This window comes from Danio rerio, chromosome 19 (assembly GCF_049306965.1).
Source record: "Danio rerio strain Tuebingen ecotype United States chromosome 19, GRCz12tu, whole genome shotgun sequence".
Classification (NCBI taxonomy): Eukaryota; Metazoa; Chordata; class Actinopteri; order Cypriniformes; family Danionidae; genus Danio; species Danio rerio.
This window is the reverse complement of record NC_133194.1, coordinates 4,515,324-4,537,098: the sequence shown is the minus strand read 5'-3', so window position 1 is coordinate 4,537,098 and position 21,775 is coordinate 4,515,324. Positions and strand designations below refer to the sequence as shown.

The window sequence follows — 21,775 nt, the reverse complement described above, 5'->3', positions numbered from 1 at the left end:
ATTAAGATATTGGCTGTTTATTAGGCGTTATAAAGTACATATTCTCCCTGATCTTACTCCACATCCTTGATCCTACCCAAAACTATTCCTAAACCCAACTAATATCTTGATAACTATTATTAAGCAGCTAATTAATAGTTTATTAAGCTGAAAGTCATAGTTAATGGTTAATTAATAGCAAGAATTGTACATTAATAATATAAAACAAAGTGTTTTTTTTTTTTTTTTTTTTTTGCTGGGCTCCCACTGTAAAAAATAAATAAATAAAAAAAAAATCAAACTCCCTGACTTTCACCCGATTTTCACTAAATATAAAGCTGAACTTCTAATGTCACAATAATCATAATAAAATGGTTTTAGCTTGAATATCATATGCATGCATGACTATAATATTTATTATGAGAACAACAAATTATTTACCTCAGATTTACCACAGCGTGGCTGTGAAATTCTTCCCCATATTTGATAGCTGGATAGTAGTTTTACAAGCTTTACAATTAGCGTTTCTGTTGTGACTTTTTAACACCTAGTTTTTAAAGAGGCCATTCTGAAGCCAAAGCTCTTACAATTAAGATCCTAACATGTTAGCCTTAGTTTTTTGACCTCCAACAATTGCCAACTGATGATGAGCATGAAAGGGTAAAAAGAACTGAAAAAAATGCATTAACTATCAATAATCAATATACTGTATGTGATAAAGTATTTGTTAATGTTAGTTAATGCATCAATAATCAATGCATTTAATACAATATTAGGTAATGTTCTTTGCTACAAACAACTTTTAATGCATTAACTATTAATAATCAATACATTTAATACAGTACTTGATAATGTTAGTTACTACAAACAGCTTTTAATGGATTAACTATCAATAATCAACACATTTTTTACCACATTTGTTAATATTAATTACTGCAAACCGCTTTTAATACATTAACTGTCAATATTCAATTCATTTATTACAGAATTTGTTAATGTTAGTTACTACACACAGCTTTTAAGGCATTACCTATCAATAATCAATACGTTTATTACACTATTTGTTAATGTTAATTACTACAAACCGCTATTATTCCATGAACTATCAATAATCAGTACATTTAATACGTTATTAAATATTGTTAGTTATTTCAAACAGCTTTTAATGCAAGAACTATCAATAATCAATACATTTAATACAGTTTTTATTTTTTTAAATAGCTTAACCATAACAAAAAGGTGAAACAACAAAATATTATTAAAAATATAGTATAGAACAAACACATTTTGTTAAATGGAAACAAAAATTAAGCGACAACCAACAACCTCTGATATAAGACAAATATAAAATAATTCCATGACTTTTAATGTCTTAAATGGACCTTCCAGAAATATTCCCCAAAAATATTTCACACATTCCAGCAGCTGTGGAAAGGACACCATTTATTTAAAGACATAGTTAATAAAAAATGAAAATTATGTCAATACTTACTCACCTTTTGCTTGTTTTGAACCCTCTATATTCTGTTAAAACACAGAATATATTTTGAAAACCTGTAACCACTGACTTCCATAATATGTTTCCGACTATGGAAGTCAATGGTTACAAGTATACAACATTCTTCAAAATATCTTCTCTTGTGTTCAACAGGAAAAAAATGAATACATTTTTGAACCACTTAAGGGTGAGTACATTTTCTTTTTAGGGTGAACTACTCTTTTTCTATAATATCCATTTTCAAAAAGGGTCAAAGAAAGGTCATGCTGTATGTCCATCTTCTATTCAGGATGTGAAATCATAAAAAACAAAAACTCAAATGAATTATTAAGTCTGCAGCGTCCCCTGCTGGAAGCCGACTGAACAGCTGATGTGGCAGAAATGAGCAGATCGATGAGGAAAACAGAGATTGAATGAGAAACTCCATTCACAAGGCTTCAGCCAAGTCTTTTACTTTATATAAGTAATGTGAGAAACAGCGAATTTGAAACACAGCATGCAAAAAGGGGAAAAATCATCCCCAGGGGCTGCTTAGTGCGAGATGCACATCCGAAAAAATTAATTTTGGGCAAACCACCTGCTTAAAAGCGAGCCCAGCCTGACTGCAATCTCTGCAGATGAATAATGAAACACAACTTTGAGTGTTTAATAAAACAATAAGCCCAGAGAAACTAGCATGCTAAAGTGCTTTCGCTACGGTTAAAGAGTGTTTTAGGAACAGCTGGAATCGTGTGCTTAAAACTCCCTGAACAAGAGTGAAAATCTCTGTAATACAAGGTTTTTAAAAGACATGTTCAATAATTTAATCCATTTTTATTATGGAATGACTGCAAAAGATGAGCATGCCTCATTTAGTCTGATTTGTTTATATACTATTGTATATAATTACAGTATTATAATTACAGTATTTGTTAATATTAGTTACTACAAATGGATTTTAATGCAATAAATGTCAATGATCAATACATTTCCTACAATATTTGTTTATGTTAGTGACTACAAACAGCTTGTAATGCATTAACTATCAATAATCAATAAATTTCTTACAGTATTTGTTAATATTAGAAACTACAAACAGCTTTTAATGCATTAACTATCAATAAGCAATACATTTAATACAGTATTTGTTAATGATAGTTACTACAAACAGCTTTTAATGCATTAACTACCAATAATCAATACATTTCTTACAGTATTTGTTAGTATTAGTTCCTAAAAACAGCTTTTAATGCATAAATTATCAATAATTAATACATTTATTGCCGCATTTATTTATGTTAGCTACTGCAAAAAGCTTTTAATGCATTAAATATCAATAATCAATACATTTCTTACAGTATTTGTTAAAGTTAGTTGCTACAAACAGCTTTTAATGCATTAAATATCAATAATCAATACATTGTTACAGTGTTTATGAATGTTAGTTCCTACAAACAGCTTTTAATGCATTAACTATCAGTAATCAATACATTTCTTACAGTATTTGTTAAAGTTAGTTCCTACAAACTGTATTTTACTGCATTAAATATCAATGATCAATACATTTCTTACAGTTTTTGTTAAAGTTAGTTCCTACAAACCGCTATTAATGCATTAAATATCAATAATCAATACATTTGTTACAGTATTTATGAATTTTAGTTCCTACAAACCGCTTTAATGCATTAACTATCAGTAATTAATACATTTCTTACAGTATTTGTTAAAAGTTAGTTAATACAAACAGCATTTAATGCATAAACTATCAATAATCAATACATTTAAAACCGCATTTATTAATGTCAGATACAGCAAACAGCTAATAATGCATTAACTATGAATAATCAATACATTTAATACAGTATTTGTTAATGTTAGTTACTACAAACACTGATTTTCATTATTAGTTCATGTTAGTTATGAATAAAATATTTTAATAACTGATTGGGAAATGGTGAAAGGATCCTGAACTAAGAATAACAAATTCTTTAGTATATTATAATACCTGCTATTATTAATACTACTTTATGAACAAGGACATTTATCAAAACAATAAACAACAAAATTAAAATAAAAATTTAATCTCTGCTTACTAATGTGGAATTTTTACAAAAAGAGTATCTATTATTAAACTGTTTTTAACAATGATAATAATTATGAATGTTTCTTGATCAGAAAATGAGCAAATCAGAATTATTTTTGAAGGATCGTGTGACACTGAAGACTGGAATATAGGAGAAAAAACATCAGCTTTGTATCACAGAAATAAATTACACTTTCAATGACACTGTATTATTTAATAAAATGTAACATTTCTTGATAAAATTACTGGATTGTAGGTCTTTGGTCAGCCTTGAGAAACACAGACCAGCTTCCAGAATACAAAAAATGATCCTCCATCATCTCAGGTATGTCTCACGTTTCTATGAATAAAATTACCTTGCCGTAGTAGGAAATGGCCTCCTTGTATTTCTCGATGATGTCCTCTTGACTCAGGCAGTTTTTGGCTCGGCCGATCTCAGTGCTTGTGTCTGCGCTGATCCCATTGGCCGTCAGAGCACCTGAACATGAAGACAAGAGAGAAAAAAATGGTGTTACACGAAGAAACCAAACAACACAAGAAAGCTGCTTCAGTACTGTGCATGCTTATGTAACACAACCATACATGTGCCTTAATATTAAAGACTTGGCTTATTATTGAAACTCTGAGATACATTAAATGATCTTATTTGTCTGATGCAAGACCTGGAAATCGGCAAGCAATCTCCTGAATTAAATATGAAAGTCATTAATAATTATGTTTAGGAAATGAGAAACTCAGAGTGTTTATTAATGTAACACCCAGAGCAAATTCACACTCTTTACTTTATTAATCCATGTTTCTGGTCTTACTGAAAATGATTCATCACTGAATATTCTTTTATTAACATTTAATTACCATCTGTACCTGTGAAATTGTTCAGAAACATGTTTCTGAAACCGTATTTTGGTCAAATGTATGCTGGCCTGCGAACTTGTGAGAGAGATCTATTAAAACTTGTTCTATTATATTATATTTGTGTTGTATTATATCTTTAAATAACTTTCTAATACATAAAACTTTGTATTATATAATATTTTCTTCAACAATTGAGGGACGACGATACTGTGGTAACAAAACACTGACCTCAAGTGGCGGGAAAACGTCTAGTAGAACAACTACAAACAGTACTTGGTCAAATGTATGTTGGCCTACGAACTTGTGAGAAATATCCATTAAAACTTGTTCTATTATATTATATTTGTGTTTTATTATATCTTTTTAAGAACTTTCTATTACATAAAACTTTGTATTATATATTTTCTCCAACAATTGAGGGACGACGATACTGTGGTAACAAAACACTGACCTCTAGTGGCGGGAAAACGTCTAGTATTCTTAAAGTGCTTCAGTTATATCAGTTCCTGACTTAGTTTTAAGGTCTTCTACAATAGGTTTGCAACAATTTATGGTCAAAAAACACTATATTTTCAACAATTTCGACATTATGCAAATGTAATTACTCAGTTTTCTGAATTTTACAATCCAAAATGTGAAGTTTTTGCAGACCTTTATTCTTTTAGGGCTGCAAAATATTGGGAAAATCTGATATTGTGATATTTTATATTTTTGTGCGATAAATATTGCAATATGAATATAGTTAGATCATCAAAGATGGTTTGAATACCTCTATTTCACAGTATTCTGGGGACTCTAGCAGTATTCAGGTACAGAAATGGACTAGAAACCAGACAAAATTCTAAGTAAGATTGTTTTTTTTCCATAAATCATATGAATTCCATATAAATAAAGTGACTAAATGCAATTCTGTAGCCCCTGGGCAACTATATTTTAGACTAATTATTGCATATCTTTAAGATGTGACTATTGTGGATGTGCACATTGCAATATCAATGCTGAAACATTATATTGTGCAGCTCTACATTTTTACATTCACAAACAGATGCATTTCATCATACTACATAAGAGGTAATAACCAAAGGAGAACAGTAGTCCATTACGATCAAAAGCACTAAACAATTTAGCTAATTAAAGCTTTAAACTACATTATTTTGAAAGGATGTTTTAGAGAATCACTGATAAACTCTGCAAAAAATCACAAACACCTTATCTAGTGATTGCAACAACAAAAAAAGCAGATAAAAACCTCATCTGGAATCAAATGTAAAGATTGAGATCCATGCACTGCGTCAGATCAGAAACACACAACGCCACCAAAACACCGGCATTCATGCACAAGCACAAGAGCTACAGCTACGTCACGAGAGCACAAACGGGAAGAAGAAAAGCCATTTCTAGAGCTACACGTGTGCTTTACTGTACCTGGATCAATGAGAACTTCTTGAGCGCCTGAAGACAGATAAACAGACAGAGGGGAAAGAGAGAGAGAGAACCTGGTTCACTCTTGGGCACAAGCTGCAGGTCATGGTTAGCAGTGTTAGTACAGCACATTTCAGGGTAAATTAATGCTCTGTTATGATGTTGATATCCCAGTATCGTGATAACGTTGTCAGTAGTGGTGAGTAGTCATGCAGCAGGACTGAAAATGTTATTATCATGGTTATTATTTTAAATGATGGTTATTAAGAGACATGCAAGCTTTAAAACAATATTATTCATTAAGTCATTGGTCCAAGGAACTTGAAATGTAAGTGAATGTTAAAAAGCCTGCATTTGCATGGCTATTACTAAAAAAGCAACACTTACTATGCATTCCGGCTTTTTTTTTTAAATAACAGCCATGTTATTTAACTTTTTACTTACTTTTAGAGTGTCTTGGAGTGATGATTTTTTTAATAAATATCTTTATGAATCCCTTATATTTAAAAAGCACTGTCATATTAATTACCCCTGAAGCATTTTTGTTTGTTTCTGGATTTTAATATTATTCATTATATTAGTTTAGACTGAAATAATGTATTTAAATAGATTTAGCTTAAGCCAAGGTTAAAATGTGTAAATGACACTGGAGTAAATAAATAAACATAAGCCAATTCTCTTAATTTATAATTATTTAATTTGGTTTGATTATTTTGTATTAAAAGGGACAGTTTGGGAGGTTAACTGCTCAACCTCTCAAACCCATTTCAGTTTCTTTTTTCTCCTGAAGACAAAACAAGAAATATATATTTTTGCGTGATTATTATTATTATTATTATTATTAATAATAATAATAATAATAATAATAATAATAATAATAATAATAATAATAATAATAATAATAATAATAATAATAATATCATATTATTATATTATTTTATTATTATTATTATTATTATTATTATTATTATTATTATTTTTTTTTTTTTTTAAGTATTATTCGATTTTGGGGGGGATTTCAGTGACTACAGGTTTCCGACATTCTTCAAAATGTCACAGTGTGACAGAAAAAATAAATCTCATCACAGAGAACCAATTAAAAAAATAAAGCATGTTAATGAATTATCTGCTTATTGAGGAGTTTAATGTGGTTAACACATCTGCTTAATGTGGGTAACACTTTATTTTGATGGTCCATTTGAGTATTAGTGGACTGTGTGCTTATCTGCTGATACCGCTGCTAAACAGACATTTAGCTGACTATAAGAAACTTTGCAAGTACATGTCAACTTACATTAACCCTAACCCCAACCCCAAACTAACAGTCTACTCATAATAATGAGAATTAGCTGGCAGGTAGATGCAATGGAACTGAAATTCATCAGATGGACCATCAAAATAAAGTGTAACCTTTAAGCATGTATGTTAATAATAGCAAATGAATATAGAAAGTGCACCTTCCAAAATGCAATTAAAAAAAATTATTTAAAAAATAATAAAAGGGAAAAAGAACGAAAGAAAAGTAAAATAACCAAAAGAAAAAATCAAAATACAGAAATGAAAGAAACAATAATAACTGAATAGAAATAATAATATGATGAGGGAGATAGCAAGAAATAAAGAGAAGAAGAAAAAAGAAAGGAAAGAAATAAGAAAAAGAAAAGAAAGAAAAGAAAGAAAGAAAGAAAGAAAGAAAGAAAGAAAGAAAGAAAGAAAGAAAGAAAGAAAGAAAGAAAGAAAGAAAGAAAGAAAGAAAGAAAAGAAATTTAAAAGAAAGATCAAAAGAAAAAGGAAAGGAAAGATAAAAGAAAAGAAAAAAGAAAAGAAAAGAAAAGAAAACAGAAAAATTAAATGAAAAAGAAAAAAAGAGTCTAAAAAGAAAGAAAAAAGAAAAGCAAAGATAAAAAGAAAAAGGAAATGAAAAAGAAAAAGAAAAGAAGAGAAAAGAAAGAGAGAAGAAAGAAAAAAGAAAGAAAAGAAAAGAAAAAGAAAGCCAAACGATAAAAATTTAAAAAGACAAGAAAAATATTGAAAAGAAAAAGAAAAAAGAAAAAAGAAAGCAAAGGAAAAAGAAAAGAAAGAAAGAAAGAAAGAAAGAAAGAAAGAAAGAAAGAAAGAAAGAAAGAAAGAAAGAAAGAAAGAAAGAAAGAAAGAAAGAAAAAGAAAAAAAAGAAAAGAAAAGAAAAGAAAAGAAAAGAAAGGAAAAAGAAAGCTAAAAATAAAAAGAAACAAAAAGGAAAAGGAAAGAAAGAAAAGAGAAAATATTAAATAGGGAAAAGAAAAAGTAAGCACAAAATAAAAAAGTAAGAAAGACAAAAAGAAAAGAAAAGAAATGAAAAGAAATTAAATGAAAAGAAAAAATGCAAGACTGGCTAAACTGCAGGGTGTTAAATTTCTGGATAAACAGAAATATGCAAAAACACCTAAACTGACTCTTTTGCTGTAGATTAATCTCTGGCTCCGCTGCTCTAAATCAGCATAATTAACTTTGCCTTACAGATCAAAATGAGAGATAATAATGGCTCTAGTTTAGACTAAACACTTCTGTTCTGCTACTCTAGAACTAAGCATGACGATTCCCTCCTAATGAGGTTTCATTAAAGAAAGAACAGTAAATTACGTTTCTGTGCATCTGCAAAAACAACACTGAAAGAGACATCCCAATTCATCCAGCCGCTTATTCACTGACGCATTCACTCATGATGTAATGAAAAACACTGAAGAAAACCTTGCTTTTCTTCATTAAGTATAAGCTTTTCCAAATCAAATAAAACAGAATTACAGGCCCGATGGTGCATTGGTTATAAAACCTTTTTTAATTGTAGCATTTAAATAAATCAAAGCAAGTCTATAATCATTTTATTACCCAAAAGTTGACCTCCAGAATCTCTCAAGTCACTAATATGTACATATGATGGATATTTATTTATTAAGTTAGGTCAGATTTAAAAGCTTGTGTGTTTGACTGCACTGACCAGGTCTGTGTCTCTTTCCAGCGTCTGCAGCAGAGGAGACGCCAGGCTTGCGGGCTCCACTCTTCCCTGCAGTGCCTCCTGGGTAATGGAAGATAACAGACGCAGAACACAGACCCTCCAAAGCAGCTGAGGAGCAAAACAGAAAATTCATTTTATTCTAATTCACCATTTCACTTTTTATACACCATGCAGCTCCTTGGGAAATAACGTCATATCCGTTTTGAAGCTGGAGATTTTGATGATGCGTTAACATGTTTGCTGGTTTTCGTGTGAATGTGAAATGATAGCTCATCCAAAATCAACATCTTAGTGGTAAAGTCAATTAATCTCTTTAAAAGCAACAGGCGTATACTCACTTTTTTTCAAGTAAAATCAAATAATCAATTTAACATTAACATGTTTACTCTTTTTAAGCAAGGTCAACTAATCACTTTTTACATTGTAGTGACTGCGCTTTACCTTTGAGCTATTCACTAAAACATCCCTGATTTGTGGTGAATTTCAGTCTATAAATCATCTGTATATCACAATCTTACCTCCCAGCCACAGGAAGTCAATAACCGCTGTAAAACAATAGGTTTGCTCTCTTCTTAAAATAAAGTCATCTAATCACTTTAAAGGCAAGAGGTTAACTCACTTTCAGGTCATCTAATCATTTTAAAGGCAACAGGTTAACTCACTTTTTTAAGTAAACTCAACTAATCACTTTGGAAAATTGTGAGTAAACCTGTTGGTTTTCATCAATTAATCGCTTTAAAAGCAACAGGTTTACTCACTTTTTAAGTCAACTATTTGCTTTGAAAACAAAAGTGAGTAAACCTAGTCAACTAATCACTTTAAAAGCAACAGGTTTTCTTACCGTTTACAGTAAAGTCAGCTAATCTCTATAAATGCAATGGGTTTATTTACTTTTTAAGTTAACTCAACTAATCGCTTTAAAAAAATTGAGTAAACCTGTTGGTTTTGGTCAACTAATCGCTTTAAAAGCAACAGGTTTTCTCACCTTTTACAGTAAAGACAGCTAATCTTTATCAATGCAATGGGTTTACTTACTTTAAGTTAACTCAACAAATCACTTTGAAAATAAAGTGAGTAAACTTGTTGGTTTTTGTCAAGTAATCGCTTTAAAGGCAACAGGTTTTCTAATTTTTTATAGTAAAGTCAGCTAATCTCTATAAATGCAATGTTATTCACTTTTTAAGTTAACTCAACTAATCGCTCAGGAAAAAAGTGAGTAAACCTGTTGGTTTTAGTCAACAAATCGCTTTAAAAGCAACAGGTTTACTCACTTTTTAAGTCAACTGGTTGCTTTGAAAAAAAAGTGAGTAAACTTGTTGGTTTTAGTCAACTAATCGCTTTAAAAGCAACCGGTTTTTCACCTTTTACAGTAAAGTCGGCTAATTTCTATAAATGCAATGGGTTTAACCAGTTTTTAAGTTATCTCAACTGGTCGCATTAAAACCAACAGGTTTACAGAGTTTATTAAGCACAGTCAACTAATCGCTATAAAACCAACAGGTTTACTTACTTTTTAAATAAACCCAACTAATCACTTTGGAAAATAGTGAGTACACCTGTCGTTTTTAGTCAACTAATCACTTTTAAAGCAACAGCTTTACTCACTTTTTAAAGTAAACTCCACTAATCGCTTTGGAAAAAAAGTTGTTGGTTTTAGTCAACTAAAAGCTTTAAAACAAAAAGGTTTTAAAGTCAACTAATCACTTGAAAGGAACGGGTTTACTCACATTTTACAGTAAAGTCAGCTAATCTCTTAAATGCAATGGGTTTACTCACTTTTTAAAGTAACCCAATCGGTTTAAAACCAACAGGTTTACTCAGTTTATTTAGTAAAATCAACTAATTGTTATAAAACCAACAAGTTTACTCACTTTTTTAGGTAAACACTCAACTAATCGCTTTAAAAGAAAAAGTTGTACTCATTTTATTAAATAAAGTCAACTAATCACTATAAAACCAACAGGCTGGCTTTTTAAGTCAACTCAACTAATTGTTTTGGAAACTTGTTGGTTTTAGTCAACTAATCGATTTAAAAGCAACAGGTTTTCTCTCCTTTCACAGTAAAGTCAGCTAATCTTCATAAATGCAAAGGGTTTACTTACTTTAAGTTAACTCAACTAATCACTTTGAAAAAAAAAAGTGAGTAAACTTGTTGGTTTTAGTCAAGTAATCACTTTAAAAGCAACAGGTTTTCTCACTTTTTACAGTAAAGTCAGCTTATCTCTATAAATGCAATGGGTTTACTCACTTTTTAAGTTAACTCAACAAATCACTTTGAAAATAAAGTGAGTAAACTTGTTGGTTTTTGTCAAGTAATCGCTTTAAAGGCAACAGGTTTTCTAATTTTTTATAGTAAAGTCAGATAATCTCTATAAATGCAATGGGTTTACTCACTTTTTAAGTTAACTCAACTAATCGCTTAGGAAAAAAGTGAGTAAACCTGTTGGTTTTAGTCAACAAATCGCTTTAAAAGCAACAGGTTTACTCACTTTTTAAGTCAACTAGTTGCTTTGAAAAAAAAAGTGAGTAAACTTGTTGGTTTTAGTCAACTAATCGCTTTAAAAGCAACCGTTTTTTTCACCTTTTACAGTAAAGTCGGCTAATCTCTATAAGTGCAATAGGTTTACCCACTTTTTAAGTTACCTCAACTAATCGCTTTAAAATCTACAGGTTTACTCAGTTTATTAAGCACAGTCAACTAATCGCTATAAAACCAACAGGTTAACTCAATTTATTAAGCACAGTGAACTAATAGCTATAAAACCAACAGGTTTACTTACTTTTTAAATAAACTCAACTAATCACTTTTGAAAATAGTGAGTACACCTGTTGTTTTCAGTCAACTATTCGCTATAAAACCAACAGGTTTACTTACTTTTTAAATAAACTCAACTAATCACTTTTAAAAATAGTGAGTACACCTGTTGTTTTCAGTCAACTAATCGCTTTACTCACTTTTTAAAGTTAACTCAACTAATCATTTTGGGGAAAAAAGTTGTTGGTTTTAGTCAACTAAAAGCTTTAAAACAAAAAGGTTTTAAAGTCAACTAATCACTTGAAAGGAACGGGTTTACTCACATTTTACAGTAAAGTCAGCTAATCTCTTAAATGCAATGGGTTTACTCACTTTTTAAAGTAACCCAATCGGTTTAAAACCAACAGGTTTACTCAGTTTATTTAGTAAAATCAACTAATTGTTATAAAACCAACAAGTTTACTCACTTTTTTAGGTAAACACTCAACTAATCGCTTTAAAAGAAAAAGTTGTACTCATTTTATTAAATAAAGTCAACTAATCACTATAAAACCAACAGGCTGGCTTTTTAAGTCAACTCAACTAATTGTTTTGGAAACTTGTTGGTTTTAGTCAACTAATCGATTTAAAAGCAACAGGTTTTCTCACCTTTCACAGTAAAGTCAGCTAATCTTCATAAATGCAATGGGTTTACTTACTTTAAGTTAACTCAACTAATCGCTTTGAAAAAAAAAAGTGAGTAAACTTGTTGGTTTTAGTCAAGTAATCACTTTAAAAGCAACAGGTTTTCTCACTTTTTACAGTAAAGTCAGCTAATCTCTATAAATGCAATGGGTTTACTCACTTTTTAAGTTAACTCAACAAATCACTTTGAAAATAAAGTGAGTAAACTTGTTGGTTTTTGTCAAGTAATCGCTTTAAAGGCAACAGGTTTTCTAATTTTTTATAGTAAAGTCAGATAATCTCTATAAATGCAATGGGTTTACTCACTTTTTAAGTTAACTCAACTAATCGCTTAGGAAAAAAGTGAGTAAACCTGTTGGTTTTAGTCAACAAATCGCTTTAAAAGCAACAAGTTTACTCACTTTTTAAGTCAACTAGTTGCTTTGAAAAAAAAGTGAGTAAACTTGTTGGTTTTAGTCAACTAATCGCTTTAAAAGCAACCGTTTTTTTCACCTTTTACAGTAAAGTCGGCTAATCTCTATAAATGCAATAGGTTTACCCACTTTTTAAGTTACCTCAACTAATCGCTTTAAAATCTACAGGTTTACTCAGTTTATTAAGCACAGTCAACTAATCGCTATAAAACCAACAGGTTAACTCAATTTATTAAGCACAGTGAACTAATAGCTATAAAACCAACAGGTTTACTTACTTTTTAAATAAACTCAACTAATCACTTTTGAAAATAGTGAGTACACCTGTTGTTTTCAGTCAACTATTCGCTATAAAGCCAACAGGTTTACTTACTTTTTAAATAAACCCAACTAATCACTTTAGAAAATAGTGAGTACACCTGTTGTTTTTAGTCAACTAATCGCTTTACTCACTTTTTAAAGTTAACTCAACTAATCATTTTGGGGAAAAAAGTTGTTGGTTTTAGTCAACTAAAAGCTTTAAAACAAAAAGCTTTAAAGTCAACTAATCACTTTGAAAGGAACGGGTTTACTCACATTTTACAGTTAAGTCAGCGAATCTCTTAAATGCAATGGGTTTACTCACTTTTTAAAGTAACCCAATCGGTTTAAAACCAACAGGTTTACTCAGTTTATTTAGTAATATCAACTAATTGTTATAAAACCAACAAGTTTACTCACTTTTTTAGGTAAACACTCAACTAATCGCTTTAAAAGAAAAAGTTGTACTCATTTTATTAAATAAAGTCAACTAATCACTATAAAACCAACAGGTTGGCTTTTTAAGTCAACTCAACTAATTGTTTTGGAAAATAGTGAGTAAACTTGTTGGTTTTAGTCAACTAATCGATTTAAAAGCAACATGTTTATTCACTTTATAAAAGTAAAATTAACTAATCGCTTTTAAAGGAACAAGTTTACTCACTTTATTTACTGTGATTTGCTATAAAAAAGACACTAAAACAACACTGATCTCTGAAATAAAGTCTCGGATTTGTGGTCAATTTCAGTCTATAAATCATCGGTATATCACCATCTTACCTCCCAGCCACAGGAAGTCATTAACAGAGCGCAGCAGCTCCACGGCCATGTGATAATGAACGAGGGCGTCCTGCAACATGCCCGCCTGCAGACACAGATCCCCGACGTGCTTCCTCATGCGGCCCTGACAGCGCTTCTTATAGTGCCTGAGGAAAAAAGCGGCATCAACAGGCGTCAGATGAACATTCGGCCAGCTCGGGTCTTAATCAATGCAAGAAAAACGCTCGCAGCCAAGTGCAGGTGACGTCAGCCATATTTGATTCAGGTTATTTTTATCAGCAGTGGATCGATGTCATCTCATTTGGCTCGTCTTATATGGAACAAAATGTGCTGATGTGGTTTTGCGTTAAGCTTTGTCTTCTGTCATAGTTTGGTATTTACAGACAGAGAGAGGAAAGCTGGAGGTGAAGAGACGGGTGTGGAGGGAAGGGATGCGCGCTAATAGGGACAAAAAACAACTCATGGGGATGGAGAAACTAAGTAAACTATATAATATATAGTAAGTAAACTACATAATATATAGTTTACTATATAGGGATTTCTGTTTTTATAATCAAACATGGGGGCAGGGGAACTGTGGTGGAAGGACCCCTATAGTAAAAATAGTGCTATAAAGGGTCAAGTGTTATTCAAGCAACAGCCAAAATAGAAAAGACACAAGAGAAATGTTTTGAAGACATTTATATATGCATTTTGGATAATACGTCATTTAATAACTTAAAAGGATTAGCAGATTTATATTGTGATACTAGTAGAATTGAATGTCAGGTATTAATTTGTCCAGTATAAGGATTGTACTTATTATCTCCTAACAAAATTACAAAATAATTAATATTATTATTATTTAATTGACATTATTATGGATTATTAAATTGGTGCTCAATGCCGCAGTTTAAAGATAAGGAAAGTGGTACAGATTTATCATACTTGTGAACTGCTATCCTAAATATTTATGCAGTTTTTATAGTTTATGAAATAATTGTATGTTAGTTATTTAAAATTAAAGTTATCAAATAAATAATATAAATATATAAATAAAACAACACCTGAAAAAAATTCTTAATAATAATAATACTTATTATTATTATTATTATTATTATTATTATTATTATTATTATTATTATTATTGTTGTTGTTGTTATTATTATTGTTGTTTTATTATTATTCATATTATCATTAATATTATTATAATTATTATTATTACGTTTAACAAATCAATTATTTAAAACTGAATTTCAACTAAAATGAACATTCAACAATTTAATGAAATTTAATATATATATAAATTACTAATTAATTATTATTATTATTATTATATAAAGATACATAAAATAATATAAATGTTGATTAAAAAAATAATCTGTAAAAATACAATTGATAATACTAAAACACTTATAAATAAAGATGACTGTTTAATGTTTATAACAAAATCAATAAAAAATATTTTGGGATGCAATTATTACATTTTCCTAAGTGTTTAATATGCATTATAAATAAAAGCATTTATAGAAACAAATGTTTATATTTATGTTTATAAATATTATTAATTATATCAACATAAACTTTTACAAACACTTTTAACTGATTTAACTTTAAAATAAGAGTCTATATCCTTAAATAACTAAACAACTAAACTATACTGTAATGTATACAGTATTTAATTTACTGGATGTCATATTTTAATTCATGCTTTGGCTATAGATGAAATGAACACAAAGCTTTGCAAGCAATCGCTCATGAATTACTCAATGACATCCACCAATGTAAAAGCAGAAGGAAAAAGAGGAAATAATAAGAGACTTGATCAAACACTTGACCCCGAATATCTTGCCCATGAAACAGCTGACTCAATGTAGGACACAAACATTGCCTTTCATCCCAAAACTGAGTTTGATCTTGCAACTCTTAAGCAAGAGAATGGAGGTCCAACCACTGAAGGGGAGAGGAAGAGGCTGATCGGGGAAAAATGAACTAAACAGGAGACAGAACCACCGGCTCACCTTTTCACACCCAATAATAAACTCACAGGACAGTATGGGGAAAAAAAGAAGAAAGACAAATAAAACAAGGCAAAACAAGAAAAGGGAAGAAGAAAAACAACAACAGCCATGAAAAAACAAATGGCAAAAACTCATGAAACAGGACAGAAGATCATGCAGGTTCACCAACAAGCAAAACCATCACACTGGAGGATTTAACGAAGAGCAAATCAGTTTACTTTTAGATGAAGTATACAAAACAATAAGCAATATCTACAGTCAAATATGTAATGTACGTGATTAGGGATGCGTAGACATAAAAATTATGTCCAATAATTAGTTTAAGGCCATATATATTTACAGCTAGCTCTCTACAACTCACATGGTCAACCACTGAAGTTAAGCAGGGCTGTGCCCGATCAGTACCTGAATTGGAGACCGCATGGGAAAGCTAGGTTGTTGCCGGAAGTGGTGTTAGTGAGACCAGCAGGGGGCGCTCAACCTTATGCTCCAGTATAGTGAAGAGGACACTATACTGCTCAGTAAAAGAGTAGGGGTTTAACCCCAGCACCCTGGGCAAATTTGCCCACTGGCCTCCGTCTATCATATCCCTAAAATATGCAGGAGGGCTAATAATTCTGACTGTCAACTGTAAATTTTAATTGAGTTGCTTTTTAAATGAAAGTGCTTTAAATATTATTAACATGCATAAAAAACATCAATATAAATAAAATTGTATTTTTCTTTAAGCTAATAATTACATTCTAAATAAATAAAACAAAAAGATCAAAAATACAAAAACATAAATATATAATAAAATTTAAAAAAAATGTATACATTTAAATAAATTAGCATGTCTTTAAATATAAATAAATAAAACAAATAAATATTTGTTTACTATTATGTGACTTGACTCAGAACTATACAGTATACACAAATAACAAATAAAAGTTCAGTGAAATTTTAAACAACATATTTTTGATCATAAAAAAAAGTTTATAAATGTTTGTATTTACCAATCTATACATTTGTATTTATCTTTAAAAACTTTAAATTACCACCTAATGCTCATTTAAAGTTGATATAAATAAAAAAATGTAGAAAAAAAAAAAGCAAGTCAACAATTTATTAGAATAAAGGTGCAAAATCAAACATTAATGCATGACAAACATCTTTATATTGTGCATCCCTAATAGTTAATAATAATAAAAATTATTTAACAACTGACTTTCTTACCAGTACAGATTATTTCAATGAATTTTTTTTTTTTTTTTTTTTGTTACTCACCTGCTGTCCGTGTCCAACCCCACAAAGTCCTTCTTCTCGAAGGGCACGCACAGCAGCTGTATCTTATCTCCAGATTTATCCGTTGCCCTGTCCAGCCTTTTGGACTCCAGCACAATAAAGATGGACTCCACGAAATCCTCCACTCGCTTCTCCACATCAGGACAGTCGTCGAAGCTGGGATAAAAGGCCACGTCTGTCCTCTGCTGTTCGGCCACTTCCCCCTGCAGCCCGAACACCAGCAGGCGAGAGTCGTACAGTGTGGAGCCGAACACCTCTTTCTGCCCGTGGAAACGATCTGAAGTTTGCGGCCACTCTTTGGCTGAGCCGCAGCTGGTCACGGAAATGAGGCCGACCACTTTGCGGTGGGTCTGAAAGTCGCCCCAGTCGTTGTTTTCAGGTGGGTAATGGTGGCGGTAGCGGATGAACAGGACGCGCTGGGAGTCGCGGATGCTGACCTGACTCACGCTGGCCACACGCTTGTAGATGCGGAAGAACTGCTCTTCGGGAACGATGCCCACTGGCTGGACCACCACCAGGACTGTCTGATGGTCTTCAGCACACTGCAGGTAGTCCGGAACACTCATGTCTGCACACAGCCACTCTGCAGAACAAAAACTAATATGTTAAGCAACATATTTTTGAGAAGATTGAGAAGAAGTTTGAATAAAAGAGCAAGTCTTTACATGTAAGTAAATACATAAATATTTGTTTACTTTTATATGACTTGACTGAGAACTATGCGGTAAAGGCATATAACTTTAATAAAAGTTTAGTGTAATTTTTAAGAATATATTTTTTATTAAATGGAATTTAAGTTAGTATAGTTATTATTTGATAGTTAATAGTTATTATTAACTGATAGTTAGTATTTGTACCAATTAAAACTACATCTGCAAAAAAAAAAAATATTTAATGCAGACAACTAAAGTATTAAGCTGCCTTTATTAAAAACATGCACAGTTTTAAAAACATTTTAAGTTTGATTTAAAGCTGATCAAAGATAACTGGAACAATTCTTTTAATCCCAGTTTCTTTGCAAATCCTGTCTTGTGGACGTGATTATACGTGTTACTATGGAGAGATGTTAATACATGGCTGTCAATCAATATTGGTGGGTGGGGAAAACCACAATGCATCACTGTGGGCTCCAGAATTGCTTGAATTTAGATGCTATTTTAACATCAGAAAAAAACTGTTTACACTAAAGTGTATTTAAAAGTTTAGTGTAATTATTAAGAATATATTTTTTATTAAATGGAATTTAAGTGACGAAAGTTTTTGAATGTTTTTCATTAATTAATCGATTAATTAAAGTATTTATTCGTTTTTTTTTATTGGTTTTAAAAACTTTATTACCACATAATGCTCACTTAAAGGTAATCTTTAAAAATTGCAAGTCGAGAAATAAATATATTAAAAGTACAGTCAAACAATAACACGTAACAAATTAGTACGGCACACTCATGTCTGCATACACTGACAAAAATATGTTAAACAACATACTTTTGAGAAGATTCGAACTATTTATTTACTATTTACTAATTTATTTACTAATATTTAGGGCGACACAGTGATTTAGCAGATAGCAGATCTATAGGGACCACACAAAAAATATTCTAATCTGAGTAAGTAGGGTTCTGCCTTTTTAGAATAGCGGTTAATCGCCACTGTTTAATGACCAAGACTGACATGCTTGTGCTTAAGAGATTGTATACTCGGCCGGTACAAGACTCAAGATGGCATAGGAATCCGAATGAACGAGAATAATATACAATAACGAACAGAAGAGAATATTTAATCATAATCTAAAGTAATATTAAAAGAAACAAAATAATCTTTAATGTTTTATAATTGGAGTCAAATAAAATGAGGATAAATATATTAATATTATAAACCACCTCATACTAAAATTGGAGTCAGATATGAGTTAAGTTGAAATTAAAACAACATTTTGCACTGGAAAGACTGAACATGCAGTGAACCTTCGTCCACCAGTTGACACAGTCATTGGACCAACTGGCTGGACTTTACAGGACTACGCTGAAAAGAAACTGAATGAATGAATGAACATTTATTTTGATTTCTTTTCACTAAACATACTTTTTTTCTACATATGTAATCAAACAATGTTAGTTCTATCTTTGTCTGACAAAACATTCTTTATATATAATTTATTATTGACATATTAGACAGTGTTTTCTTTATATCGTAGAAAATCAGTGATAGTTAGTATTTGTTACAAAACTACATCTGCAAAAAAAAAATATTTATTGCAGACAACTAAAGTATTAAGCTGCCTTTATTAAAAACATGCACAGTTTTAAAAACATTTTAAGTTTGATTTAAAGCTGATCACAGATAACTGGAACAAATCTTTTAATCCCAGTTTCTTTGCAAATCCTGTCTTGTGGACGTGATTATACGTGTTACTGTGGAGAGATGTTAATACATGGCTGTCAATCAATATTGGTGGGTGGGGAAAACCACAATGCATCACTGTGGGCTCCAAAATTGCTGGGATATGGATCCTATTTTAACATCAGGAAATGTAAAAAAAACTGTGTTTACAGTATATCACTTCAATATGACTGTGAACACACTATACCTACACACAGTTCTGTCCAAACAGTTGAATTTGGATCATAGGATCCCTTTTACATATCTTGCAGACAAATAGGTAGGACTGTATCCTTAAATACATTTAACTTAATCAAAAAAAATTGTTTTAAATATACCCAACAAAAGTTTGACTAAAAATATCAGTGAGTTAACAGTTTCCGTATTTTGTGATTTACAAGTGTTTTCTATTTATTTACGATTGTGAATCGCATAATGGGATGTTGATCTCTGCTTCGTGGACTTTTGATGTTGGAAATTTAGCTCTACAGTTGAACAAAGTTACTTTTATTGACATTTTAGTATTTTTAAATAATATAATGTATAAGAAATTATATATATATATATATATATATATATATATATATATATATATATATATATATATATATATATATATATATATATAAATAAGTCTGCAAAATAACAGAAAATCTACTGGCAGCTTATTACAAGGTTTTTGTAGCGTAATATACAACACCAACGGAGACAATATATCACTTTAACCTTTAAAATATTGAACTATTATTAAACGTTAATAAAAGTCCCTTTTTTAAATTTTTAAGATTAAAAGCTGTTGGAAGAAAGATTAAGATCTCATAATGCAATTCAAAAGCATAAATAATTAGGACAAAATAAAATATGAATAAAAAAATTTGAATATTGCTAATTGATGGATATTTTTTACAGTGTAGTTACTGTTTCAATAAATCGTAGTAAAAAAAAAGATAGTTATGTTCTTTTTTCAACCAAAACTACGTCAGCAAAAGAAACCAAAACAGAAAGATGTAAGATCATTGCAGACAACTAAAGTATTTGGCATTTCTCATCTCTTACTCTTATTTTTAATCTTAACTCCACGATAACATGACAACATCTGACAGTAATAAATGTGCAATGTTTACTAAAATACACACACACTGTCCTCCTACTAAAATGAATTAACGCTAGTAATTGTAATTAGCACAACAACAAAAAATGAATAAACCACCCTCAAAACATGTAATATTTACAAATTCACAGTCATAAATTAAATAAACATGACTAGATTAAAACAAACAGCATAATAAACAAACCACGAGAACTGTGAACTGTTTCGTTCTTAAATAAAGCCTTATTCAGCTCTCTATTTAATTAACTTTGTTTCATAAAACAATGATCTCTGTTTATTTTGACTAATTTAAGGGACATTTTATGGTTATATTGGTGTTTTCAAATACGTATTTGAATGAAACACCTTTAATTTCATCAGCAGATATCAATGTGACAACGCCATATTACTTTACGATATTATCTCGACATATAAAGTGTTAGATTTATTCGAATTTAATGCTGATATATTAATACCATGCGTTTAAAATGTGTGTAAAGGTTTATTTATACTCACAGAAGCTCTTCCTGTCAACACTGGAGCTGTCACTTCTTCTGCTGCTTCTGTCAGTGAGGAGAAGCGTGACTCATTTGTGCGTCTGCAAGCGCCCCCTGTTGGATGAGATCCAACGTTAAAATAAAATAAAATTAAATAAAATTAAATAAAATTAAATTAAATTAAATAAAATTAAATAAAATTAAATAAAATAAAATAAAATAAAATAAAATAAAATAAAATAAAATTAAATTAAACTAAATTAAATTAAATTAAATTAAATTAAATTAAATTAAATTAAATTAAATTAAATTAAATTAAATTAAATTTAAATTAAATTAAATTAAATTAAAAATACAATAAAAAGATTAAAAAATACAAATTAATTATTAATTATTATAAATTTTAAACAAATTAAGATAAATAGAAAAAAGTAAACGAAATGCATCAATAAAATTTTCTAATTCTTTATTAGATATACGACATATATACGACATAAACAATACAGTAAACATTAAAATGAAACAAAATTTAATAAAATAAAACAAATTAAATTAAAAAACAATAAAAAATAAAAATAAGATAAATAAAAAAGGAAACAAATGCACCATTAAAATGTTATAATTCTTTATATAATATAATATAATATAATATAATATAATATAATATAATATAATATAATATAATATAATATGCTCAATATATGACAAGAACAATACAATAAATAGAAAAAGGAAAAGTACATTTAACAATAAAATGTTCAAAAATTCTTTATATTATGCAATA

General features: G+C 30.0%; 1 protein-coding gene and 1 long non-coding RNA gene across 4 annotated transcripts in view; one reads left to right on the top strand and one right to left on the bottom strand.

The window, feature by feature from the left end:
* Window positions 1-21,059, bottom strand: part of trappc9 (trafficking protein particle complex subunit 9) — a 308,149-nt gene extending 287,090 nt beyond the window's left edge. The window contains exons 1-6 of one of the 3 annotated variants that reach the window (XM_073931376.1): window positions 21,011-21,059; window positions 17,008-17,606; window positions 13,742-13,887; window positions 8,792-8,917; window positions 5,820-5,846; window positions 3,896-4,017 (exon numbers count right to left, since the gene is read on the bottom strand). In XM_073931376.1, coding sequence (XP_073787477.1) covers window positions 3,896-4,017; window positions 5,820-5,846; window positions 8,792-8,917; window positions 13,742-13,887; window positions 17,008-17,591 — 1,005 coding nt within the window. In that variant the 5' untranslated portion in view covers window positions 17,592-17,606; window positions 21,011-21,059. Of the gene's footprint in view, window positions 1-3,895; window positions 4,018-5,819; window positions 5,847-8,791; window positions 8,918-13,741; window positions 13,888-15,741; window positions 15,867-17,007; window positions 17,607-21,010 lie in introns of those variants that run through there. The other 2 variants (XM_073931377.1, XM_073931378.1) reach the window with 2 other exon arrangements.
* LOC141378988 (uncharacterized) lies at window positions 154-3,327 on the top strand. Its single transcript, XR_012394859.1, has 3 exons — window positions 154-755; window positions 822-2,486; window positions 2,628-3,327. It is a non-coding gene; the product is annotated as an uncharacterized lncRNA (long non-coding RNA).
* Window positions 21,060-21,775: the final 716 nt, after the last annotated feature.